Source organism: Erpetoichthys calabaricus, chromosome 11 (assembly GCF_900747795.2).
Source record: "Erpetoichthys calabaricus chromosome 11, fErpCal1.3, whole genome shotgun sequence".
NCBI lineage: Eukaryota > Metazoa > Chordata > Cladistia > Polypteriformes > Polypteridae > Erpetoichthys > Erpetoichthys calabaricus.
In genome coordinates this window covers 74,181,410-74,193,826 of record NC_041404.2, presented here as the reverse complement: position 1 = coordinate 74,193,826, position 12,417 = coordinate 74,181,410, and the positions used below count along the sequence as shown (strand labels likewise).

The 12,417-nt window shown below is 38.2% G+C and overlaps 1 protein-coding gene across 1 annotated transcript in view; it reads left to right on the top strand.

Annotated features, from left to right (window-relative positions):
- ptpn18 (protein tyrosine phosphatase non-receptor type 18) overlaps window positions 1-12,020 on the top strand; it is a 174,490-nt gene extending 162,470 nt beyond the window's left edge. Inside the window, exon 17 of the mRNA XM_051933588.1 lies at window positions 7,601-12,020. Coding sequence (XP_051789548.1) covers window positions 7,601-7,674 — 74 coding nt within the window. The 3' untranslated portion in view covers window positions 7,675-12,020. The remainder of the gene's footprint in view (window positions 1-7,600) is intronic.
- Window positions 12,021-12,417: the final 397 nt, after the last annotated feature.

The window sequence follows — 12,417 nt, the reverse complement described above, 5'->3', positions numbered from 1 at the left end:
GCTGACCAAAGTGCTGAACATAGGCTAAAATAAATTTTAAACAAAAACAAAATAATAAATAAGTAAAATAAAATACAATAAATGAAACTAATTAAAACATAGTAAACACAACTAAACAGAGTTAATACAGAGTAAAATCAACTGCTCACACAGGATCAAAAGCCAAACCAAAGAGGTAAGTCTTAAGAGCAGACTTAAAAATGGGCAGTGAGGAGGCCTGTCTAATGTGGATAGGCAGTGAATTCCAGAGCCTTGGAGCCACAACGGAAAAAGCCCTATCCCCCCTGAGCTTTCGCTGAGTCCTAGGCACATCCAGAAGCAGCTGACCAGCTGATCTGAGTGAGCGGGAAGGAGAGTGCATATGCAGCAGCTCAGCGAGGTAGGGCGGAGCAAGCCCATTTAAGGACTTAAAAACAAATAAAAGAATCTTAAAATGAACTCTAAACTGAACAGGCAGCCAGTGCAGTGAGGATAACACAGGTGTAATGTGCTCATTTTTTCGTGTGCCAGTTAAAAGGCGTGCAGCAGCATTTTGCACCAGCTGGAGCCGAGACAGGGTGGACTGGCTAACACCAACATACAACGAATTACAATAGTCCAACCGGGTTGTAATGAAAGCGTGGATTACTGTTGTAAATTGATCTTTGGAAAGAATGTTTTTTATCTTCGCCAAACGTCTCAGCTGAAAAAAACAAGATTTCACCACCGCGCTGATCTGACCGTCCAATCTAAAATCCTCATCTATCCTAAAACCCAGATTTGTAATGACAGGTGTACCATATTGTGCAAGGGTACCCAAATCCACAGGAGCAGAAGTAGAAATAGACCCACTGGTGCTCCCAGGACCAAAAACTATAACCTCTGTCTTATTTTCATTAAAATTTAAGAAGTTTACTGCCATCCAAGCTTTCACCTCTTCTAGGCACATAACCAAAGTTTGTATGGAGTAAGCATCCTTGCGTTTGAGGGGTACATAAACCTGAGTATCGTCTGCATAACAATGGAAAGCAATTTTATGCTTTCTAAGAATAGAGCCAAGAGGCAGGAGATACAAAGAAAATAGCAGAGGACCAAGTATGGAGCCTTGTGGAACCCCACATGATAGTGAAGCAGAGGAGGATCTAAATTCATCTAGCCTCACTGAAAAAGTTCTTTGAGTCAAGTATGATTTAAACCACGCCAAGGCAGTACCACGAATGCCCACACAATGCTCCAGACGAGATAATAAAATACTATGATCTATAGTATCAAAAGCAGCTGTTAAATCGAGCAGAACTAAAATCACATAATCCCCTGAGTCTGTTGCCAAAAGGATGTCATTAAAAACCTTCAGTAATGCGGTTTCAGTACTGTGAAGCGGCTTAAAACCAGATTGAAACACTTCGAGCACATCACTTTTATCTAAAAAGGCTTTCAATTGAATATACACACTTCTCTCCAAAATTTTGGACAGAAATGGAAGCTTGGAAATCGGTCTAAAATTGGATAGAACAGTGGGATCTAGGCTTGGTTTTTTGATCAATGGTTGCACTATGGCATGTTTAAATAAATTAGGAACTACGCCTGAGGAAAGGCTGCTATTGATAATAGCAAGAACAGATGGCCCTAAAACAGAAATAATCTCTTTAAAAAGAGAAGGTGGGACAACATCAAAAGGAGAAACTGAGGGTTTCGATTGACCAACAATCTCATGTAAACAAGATAGAGTCACCGGCTCAAACTGATAAAAAACAGCAGAGCAGGGGAGAACAGCTAAGGGGTCATAAACAGTGAGAGGTATATGAGCCCTAACATTGTTCACCTTATCTACAAAGAAGTGCAAAAATTTCTCACATGTCTCAAAAGAAGGTTCCATGCAGGCATTCTGTGGAGCATTTAAAACCCTATCTATAACTTCAAATACCACACGAGGTTTGTGATAGTTTGACAGAGTAATATTTGACATGTACGCTCTTTTGGCATCTTTCACAATAAACTGATAACGACGCCAGCAGTCTTTCAATACTTGAAACGATACATGCAAATTGTCCTTTCTCCACTTGCGCTCGGCTTTCCGGCACTCGATTCAGCCAGGGCTCAGATTTCATTTTAGGCTGCCTGGTTTTTAATGGAGCCACAGCATCTAAAACAGTTTGGCAGGTGGAATAAAACCAGGAACAGAGCTCCAATGTATCGGAGGACGCAGATTCAGGAAGATCGCATTGACTAAACAAAGCAGAAAAATGTACAGCAGTGGATGGATTAATGACCCGACAGCGCCGCACAGAAGCACGGGTGTAAGAGCCATTTTCCTTGTTCTATAAGATTCATGAATATTTCTTAGATGACAATGCATAAATAACGGGAAGTTCCTATAACCCCCGTAAATAGATTCGCAGTGGTATATTCTTACCATTTCTAACAGCTTGGAGTAAACATTATTAGTCAGTCAGCTAGTGATAGCCTTGCCTTGTATAAGGTGTAGAGGCATACGGTTTTTAAACGTGATCGCACGTCACCGTGCCTGGGCACTTGCACTGTGCCAACCGGCTTACGAGCCTTTTGAGTTTGAAGCAAATATGGACTTAACAGCACTTAATTTATGTGCTGTGCCGTACGTAAAGCGTACAGAAGAAGAAGCTAAGAACCTTTAAGTAGAGAAAAAGAAATTAACCTTTAACACTAGAATTACCAGAGCCTACGAAAAAACTTGTAAATCCGTCCCACCTTAAATCGCGTCTTAAAGCCGTTTGCACATCTCCGCCAGAGTCTTTTGTCATCTAAATGTGCTGATAAACAAAAGCTACTAGCAGCCAGCTATTCCATCCCCCCCACCGACTTAGAATGAACTCCTAGCTCATGCCTTGCCTTGATTTGATTATTTGGGATTGAAGTGGAGTTTTACAGTGGAAATAATTCGAGCGTTATTTGGAATACACGCATTTCATGTGTGTTCCGTTTCTACAGTATAGTAGTCTGTGCAAACACATTTTTAAAACAGAAACGTTTTTCATATTCTAATAGTAAATGACAAAATGTAGGCATAAACTATATAACGTATGAAGCCTGAAGTCCATATATCAAAGAAACACTTTCACAAAAGGTACAAATAAGAGAACACGTGCGCTTTTCTTCAAAAATATAACTGCACAAAAAAAAAGCTGCGTTAGCATGCCACATTGACACTCTTACTACAACCGCTGTGGTGGCGTAATGGTATCAGCTCCTGACTGGGAATCAGAGGGTGGCGAGTTCGATCCCGCACGGCTCCACTTCGAGAAGTGAACTGCTCTTATTCTTACAATTTTAGAATAACAACATAAATTTGATTTCAGTCTGTAACAGCCGGTGTAACTTATGATACTGGTAAAGGTTAGCTTTTTTTTTTTTTTGAATTCACTTTTCATTCTCGCAGTCGATGCATACTAACGCCCCCCCCCCCCCCCCCCCCCCCCAAAAAGGGTTCTGACACATAAACGCTGGCGAAGCTGCCTTCCTTCGTATCTCACCGTCACTTGATTTTCTTTTTATTCAGTGTTATTGAGTGTTCCTGCCAGTCCCCACATGTTGCTGTATGCTGTTTGTTTTGTACTCCAGGACATGCAGAAGAGAGAATGATTTCACATTATTTATGCTGTTTTCACATAAAGACGCGCTATAGCTCTGCAGTATACTCGTGACTGCATTCTCGTACCAATGCACTTTTTCCATCACCTTTTCCTGTAAGAAGCAATGTACACACTTCTCTCTATGCTGTGGTTTCTATTACACACCTGAAAGAGACAATATATGTGAAAACTTCATCGCACTAATGCAATATTATTTGAAAATGAACAGCGTCAGATCAGGTGTGAAAATTTTATGTGTGATACTGGTAAAGGTTAGCTTTTTTTTTTTTTTTTAAATTCACTTTTCATTCTCGCAGTCGATGCATACTAACGCCTCCCAAAAAAAGGGTTCTGACACATAAACGCTGGCGAAGCTGCCTTCTTCGTATCTCACATAAAATTTTCAAAAAATTCCTCTTGACAGTGGAATAGGTTATTCTTAGCCAGTAATTGCAGTGGAAAATGTGGTTAACATCCACTCATGCATGGGGAAAAAAATACCGTCGAATACCGTGAAACCGGGATAATTTAGAAAAATACTGTGATATAGAATTTTGGTCATACCGCCCACCCCTATGCTAAGTGTTAATTAAGTTTTGGGGCATTTAGTTCAGCACACGTAAACATGTAATGCATATAGTTGTGAGTTGTTACTGAAAATAGCTTTGATGTTTGTAACATGAAATCCTTGTCTAGGTGTAAACTGAACAGGCAGAGTATTGGACTTGTATTAAAAGGACGCTATCAGGATAAGTGATATTCAAACACTCCCTTATGTTACAATTTATGTTTAGTTATTGTTAATTGTTAGATGCTCCCTAGAGAATTTCCGGAATTAGAGATGATATATGGCTGACTTGTAAGTGAAGCAAGAAGAACATGACAGTAGGTATAATTTCTGTTACAGTAGAATGTTTTAAAAAATAACTAAGACAAAAGAAAAAGTTGTTCAACAAAAAACATTTAATTTTGGAAAACTACAGTGATCAAAATTAGAAAACAATTACAAATTTATTGCAGACAGAAGCCTGCAAATGAATTTTGTCCACGCTTTTTGACAGCTTTCAGAATTTAGTAGGAAGTGTGGAGGCCCTTGCTTTCAATGACTTTGGCCCCTCTGTGTCTACAGGACTTGACCCAATGTCTTGCACTGCTCTGGCTTGATTTTGTTGCACTTGTCTTCTGGCTTCTTCCACAATTCAATAACTGTAGTGGGTTTCTTTGCCATAACTTTGTCACCAATCATCTTCCAGAGATTCTCAATCTGGTTCAGAGCAGAACTCTGGGCTGGCCATTGTGTCACTTTGATATTATCCACTTCTAAGAATGGCTTCACCCATTTTGTAGTGTGGCAAGGGTCTTTGTCTTGCTTAAAAATGGCTGGCCAATTCGGTGATCTTCGCAGGGAAGGAACCGCATGTTCCTAAATGAGGTTCTGATACACCTTAGTATTCACCTTGCCATGTAGCTGTATGAGAGGTGTAACTCCTTCTACAGAGAGCACACACCATGACACTTCCTCCTCCAAACTTTACTGACTTCTTCACAAACTTTGACTTCAGTCTTTCCCCAATTCGACAGTGAACATGATGTTTCCCCTCTGAACCAACTAAATGAAACTTTCTATCATCGGTGAAGTAACTTTGGACCAATTCTCCTCAATCCACACAACATGCTCCTTAGGAAGGGAGCTAGTCTAGCTTTTGTACTCATCTTACTGAGGAGAGGCTTGGTCACTGCAGAGTGGGTCTTCAGACCCAATTCTCTCAGATGATGAGACACTGTATGTTGAGACAAATTCTTGCCCGATTCAGCACTGAATTTGTAGCAATTTCAGCTTTGGGGTCTCCATAACTTCCTGTTTTCTTGTTCACTTGTCTTACATGGGCAACTGGCCTTTTTTCCGGACTTGAATAACATAATTTCTTTGTACAAATTCAATATTCAAAAAATATTGGAATGACGAACAACTCTTCCAAAGGCTGAGAAGGTCGTCCCATGAGCCTTCACCTGAACAACCTGATGCCGCAGCGTTTCAGTTACCCTAGAGTGGCTCACTATCTTGCAAAATGCCTACCAATGTTGACTAATCAGTTGGTGTAGGTATTTCAAGACATTACCAGCTTTGAGCTGTTAACTATAACTCAATCTCTAATTGTGATTGCTGATCTTCTTTAATCGTCTTGTTTAAATCTTTTATTTTGTGATGTGGGGTCGTGAATATGATGTTGAGGGAACATTTGATTTGGCTAAGCAGTGACTTTGTAAATAACAAAAATGTAATTTGTTAATTTCATTTTGATTGCTAGTGTATGTGTCCAGAATCAATCTTTGATGGTTAAAATAAAATTCCAAAAATGCTGAAGAAAATTCTAGAAAAAATGTATTTAATGCAGAATATTTTTAACACTGTCTCCATTGTAACACCATCACAAATCTAGTGAAGTGGCCAGGATAGCTGCCCAGTAGGAATATCCCGAGGAGAAGTGCATGATCTACTCTTAAGGCTCAACAGAAATGACTGGGGTCATCTGAGCTCCTGTGGTTTTTATATCATTTTTAAAAACTGACAATTTCTTTCTAAACTTTGAACTAATTAAAGAAATATAATTGATGTCTTTACTAACATTTTTGCATCTCTTCCCTTTTGAAAGATACATACACTGTGATCAGGAGTGCAGTTAGAGATTTTGGGCCCTTTTAAAAAAATATATTGAGCGGGCCCCCCACACCAGACAACACCTGCCCTGTACCACCCCGCAGCCCATTTGATGCTTTTGATAACTTCACCTATGCAGGATGGCATTGCCCTAGCTGAGTCCCATACTTACTTGGGCTGTCAAATTAGCTAAAAAAAAATAAGGTGTGAATATTCAAATTCAAAAATAAGTTAATATTCAAATATATGTAAAGTTACTTTAATGATTCTCAGTGCTTCTTGTTTGAATGTGCTATTTTGTATGTTATTATGGTGCCAAGGGCGACATCAAGAATAAAAGCCAGCAGAAAATAAATATAAGAGCCAGCAGGTGCATCCTATAATAGAGAAGCATGCGGCGCCCATGACAAATATTTTTACATGTGTTACTAGTGTTTCAGTGCTTTCAAAAATGAAGGTGGCTTAGTTTACATCAGAATGCTTTTCGGCACATTCTGAAGTTCTGTGAGTTTCAATGATTTGAGCCCTTCTAACAAAAAATTGACTTAATTCAGAATCCCTGAGAATGCACTTTGGAGCACAGTACGAGTCCTGTGTTGGCTACTTTAACACTTGTGCCTGCATCATGGCCATTTGTTAGGCAGTGCATCTTTATACTGTTTATAAGTAAATGTAATTTCTTAGTATTTGTGATCACATTACCATACATATCATGTAAATACTGTAGGGTACAGTGACAATTGAATGTGTTGGCTTTCAAAAGGCTATAAGTAGTACAGATGTCTTGAAATCGTGTGAGCTGCACTTTATTGATAATCAGTTTGTCATATTTTGTCAAACGACTTGGACCCAAATTAACTCCAAAATTGCACAGACATTGTTATGTATAGGCCTTACCCAAAATTAAAAATCACAAAAATGGCAGATTCTAGTATCTTTATGTGGAATCTTAGTTATATGCTTTAACTTATTAATTGGCAGGACCAGTGGAAGCCTCTAAGCCAAATACACATAATGTGAGGAAGGCGTAGAGTTATGTAGACTTCTTTGGTTCTGACTTGATTAAAAAAAAAAGTATGTACAGTGTATTGTATTTACTGAAGTTTTGTTAAACAAGAAATACAGATTTAAGTTTTCATTTTGTTTTCCAGTAAACGCGTATCTGTTAGACTAGAAGAAACAGGGTTTTGAAAATATAAGTAACTGAAAGTGTACTATTAGTTTGTTCCTTTAAACACACGTCATTACTGCACCTGTGTGTCCAACAGAGAAAACAAGATCCTTCCCTCAGTAAAGTGGGCACTAGCAGAAATAAAGCAGGCTTTATGCTAAATTCGACTTTCTCTTATCACAGGCTTTAATTGCCGCATCAGGAAACCCAAAGGCCCTCGTGATCCTCCTTCAGAGTGGAACACCATTGAGAGGTAGGACCACCACTGCCTGCTGGAGCCAGGGGAGTGCTCGCTTCTACCAAATTCTAATGCAAGTCTGAGAGCAAGCGGCTAGCAACCCATCTGTCTAAGAAGTTTACTTGTGAAGTCACGAAGAACCTGTGCACAGCACTCGTCATTCAGAGATGTCCTTACGCAACATTGTTTTTATCATTATTTTCTCTTAAAGGGAATTGTATGGATTCTTCAGAATGAATGAAATGATTTTCTTTGTTATTTAACTGCAGGGGCATTTGTAAATGAAGACAGATACAATTGTGGAGGTGATTGTAATATCTTTGTCATAAGTTATTAACATTGTTGTGCTCTTAGGTGTGTGAAATTTTATGTGCTTCCTGTTAGTACGACTAATAAGACCATGTGCATTATCACTGTTATCTGTAAGGTTATAGTCAAGAAAATAAGTGAACAGGAGTGGACAATCCAGAGCTGTTACTGTCCAAACTGGCCAACAACTAATTTTGAGAATACAGCCTTCAGTAGATGTCTGCAAAGTCTGAGCGACCCTTAGATATTCTGCAATTTTTTTACAATTCTAGCAAGCCCATCCCAGTCCTAAAAAATTAAAGGCAAATTTAATCCTGGAAGACTGCAGTAACTACAAGATGTCATTGGGTTCAGACTCTTAATGGGTGGCCAATTCAAGTTTGTAAAAGAGCGGCTCATTACTGTAAGTAGCTGTCTCGTTCATTGATGTCTCCATACAGTTGCTGGTTGTCCCAGTGTTTATCTTGTAAGGTATGTTAGAAGCAAACAGTTTAATATTTTTTTAGTATGTAACATGATGGGATGACCCCAGTCTTCTTTGTTTGAGGATTGTCACTTAATTCTGTCCAAAGAAAATTGTGAAAGTTCTGACTGGTCACGCTCTCTATTTAGGAGCACAGAGTACATTGCTGTTCTTACTTGTTGGTTGTCATTAAGAACTGGCCGCTTTTGCCTTCTCAGTGATTCCATACTGTAAACTGAAAATACTGAATAGAGAATCAGTGACAGCTGAAAACAATGCAAACGTCTGAAATGCTTTCACAAATGATACATCACCACCTTACCAGTTAAAAAAAGATGAAAAATTGGAAGTTCATTAAATTTGCTTCAATTACATACTGATTTAAAAAAGATCAGACATATAAAGATGCACGCATTGTGTCCCTCCAAGCCTGAAGTTGTCCACTCACTTAGGACTCATCTTCTTTTTTTGACACTGCAGCGACATTCCCTAATTAAACAGCATGCCTGTCATTCTCCATTGACCGCAGTGCAGATTACTGACATGTACAGTAAGTGATGCTACTTAAGGCGTGTGAGGCCTTTGTTTTTGAAGTCTTGGCTGTCTTTTTGTGTTGATGCTCAGTTACTTTAACACCCAGCCACACTTGCCTTATTAAATAAGCAGGTAAACCTTGTGGTTGACTTACCTTTGCACTTGAACTAATTCATTTGTAATTATTTTTCTATTGTATGCATTCATTTCTCTAAATAATACATACAATTGATGGATAAAGTTTTTTTTTAGTAAATTGAATAAGTAAGACTTTCTCAGTAAGAAATGTATCAAGTTGTATCAGGAAAACGTTGAGAGCACGTAATGTCGAATAGAGTGAACTTTGCTGTGTTAGGCCAACTATTTAACATGCAATATTCTAAATTTAGAAAGAAAAGAAATCCAGAATGAAAAAACACAGGAAATGATTCTAACTGTGGTGACCACAACAAATACGCATTCAACAGATTCAACAGATACAGTTCTATGCAAAGGTTTGGACACCCCTGGTCATGTTCTATATTATGTGCACATTTAAAATAAAAATAAATAAAAACTCAACAATAAAACAAACTAAAACCATGGCATTTTTATGAAGATGTTAATTTAGCTATTTATTTGATGAAATAAAAAGTGAGATTAAATGTGGCATTTGCAAAGGCTTGTGTCCCCTAAGTCAGAACTTAGCAACACCCCCTTTGGTAAAAGCCACAGCTTGCTGACATTTTAGGTAGTCAGCTATTATTGACTTTATTCTTGTTTGGAATATTTCTCCTGTTCATCCCTGCAGATCTCTTCCTGTTGTGAGAAATTCTTGATCTGTCAAGCTTAATATCTGAAGAGACTGCAAGGGCCATTCCAAAACCTTCACATTGTGGTTCTTGAGTTACTTCTTGGTAGATTATTTAAAGTGTGTTTTGGATTTGTTGTTTTACAATAGAAGCCCTGCTTTTTACAGCTTCAATTTCCGGATTGACTGTCTTTTTTTTTTTGGTTCTTTATTTCTCCTTAAATAATTTGTTCTATTAGGAATTTGTTAGATTTCCCATACCCCATGGGGTCAAAGCACAGGGTCAGCCATTGTACAGTAACCCTGGAGTGATTGCAGGTTAAGAACCTTGCTCAAGGGCCCAGTAGAGTAGGTTCTCCTTTGGCAGTAACCGGATTCGAACCTTCCGGATATTGCTGCAGATTTTTAGCCTCAGAGTCACCTCTCTGCCCCATTCTCGAGGATGCATTGAGACTTAGTGGAATGCACTCCTCCTTGTTTCCTGTGCCACTAGCGACTACACAACCCCACAACATAACAGACTTAGCCCTGTACTTGACAGTTGGCAGGGTGCTCTTTCTTTTAAACGCTGCTCCTTTTTTTGAGCACTTGCTTTGAAAAATGCCTTTGTCTTAAGCAAATTATGACTTGCATACTTAAGGGTTTTTTTTGTGACAAGATCTCAGGTAAGATTTCCTTCTAATGGCTTTTCCGTTCAAGCCATGTCCGTGTAAGCAATGCTGCACAGTAGAGGAGTGCACCGCCACTCCTTTTCCAGCTAACCCTGCCTGCAGGCCCTCGTAGTTGTAAGGAGGAGGTTTACTTTGCCTTCCTGCACAGTATACAAGCTCTTCTGTCACTTTTCTTGATCTTCCAGATTTTGTTTCGATCTCCATAGTTACCCTGAACTGTAATTGTTTAATGACATTTCAGACTGTAGAGAAGTAGGCATCTTTTTCTGGCTTTTCCCTTCTTCGTAGACGTCAGTTATGAAGTTTTGCATCCTCAGTAAGTTATTTAGAAGAGCCGGTGGTTGGTGAGCACGGCAACAGAACAACAGAACAGGCGCCCTAACATTTCCAACTCTTTTTTTTAACATTTTTATTTTTTCAGTTCATCATGTAAATGGCAGCTGTATGTTAACTGTTAACAAAATATGTAATTATGAATGCTACTTTATTGGTTTTGCATGGCCAGGGTTTTTTTTTTTTTGTTTGTTTCTTTGTTTTTCTTTGTCTAGTTAGTTCCTGATAAGTTTAACAGTTTAAAGTTTGTGGTTTATTCAAATTAGCAGCCTCACCTAGACAGTTCTTTAGTACAGGTCGATTCTACTAAAATCAGAATAACAAATTTTAAATCCTCTAAGAGGACCGTTCATGGGCAACTATTAGAAAAATACTATCATTTAAAAATGATTCTCTCTATACTTTCTTATTTCTCATAAAATCTCATCTGATAAAGAGTGCTATTGTTTATTTGTGCTATGTAATTTTCAAAGTGCTCAGTATCATTTCATATGTGTGTGCTGTTGCACAATGTTCGAAGAGTCAGTCTGCTCTGGAATTGTCATCGGCTTAGAATTCCTAATGAAAATGCCAGGCTTGCCAGGTGAACACACTGGACCCGAGTTTACAAGCAGTGCGTGGGGTCTTCATGGTATTCATTATCTGATTTTGTTTGTCCTCTCTTTAAACTTGAAATTGCAAACTGCGCTTTTTTTATGCTCATAAGCAGATCGGTTCTCTTCTTCGGTGCTTCTACAATTCTTACCGTTTCATTTCTCCAATTTTTTTAAACCTGATGCCTTTAAGGTGATCACGAACACTGTGTGAGTCTTTCCTCTGTCGGCAATTTGCTGTTCAAACAGGTAAAAAATGAAGGTGCAAAATGCTAAAAGTAAAGATTAAATGAAAATGAAGGTTTTTTTTTTAATTTATTATGCACAGCCATGTTTTCAGAAATGTACACCAAACATCTAAACCAACAGTGCAGGAGGAGATGGAAGTTTAAGAGTACTTAAGTGTACTGTATATACAGTATATATATTTGAGGGTGTGGTCTCTATTTATTTTTCATCTAAGAGTTGAAATTTGGGGCAGAGCTATTTTAATATTTATTATTTGGGTATGGAGTTTTCTTTATTTTTATAAGTGTAACTTGTAGAGTAAAATGGTGCAGATGACATCTCGTACGTATTTATGTATGTGTTACTTTATTTTAATCTTTTCCCTCTCCTCCTTATATCTTTATTGTATTTTCGATTTACCATTAAATTTGCTGTTTCTCATGTTTTAAGGTTTTTTTTTTTAATTGTTGTATTTCCCAGTAGTCCTGACATAGCCCAGTATTGCACCCTGTATGTCTTATGCTCACCTAACTTACTTTCAGCCACTTACTATAAGGGAAAGCAAAATCCTCCATTACAAGCTACAAAGCAAGAGTAAAAAATATTAGATGTATTTATTCAAGACATTCTGTTGATTCTAATAATCATAGCTGCATTTTCTATTATCTCTAAAAGCTTTCCAAAAACAAGGCTGCCAGAATTTACACAGGAGCCTTGGATTTTTTTGTGCAGGATTTCTAAATAGACTTAACTTGTTCCCCAACAACAAACACACAGTCAAGGCTGACGTAATAATGCAGTAGCCATTGAGGCGTAAAACAACTGAAACCTGTTGCTGACA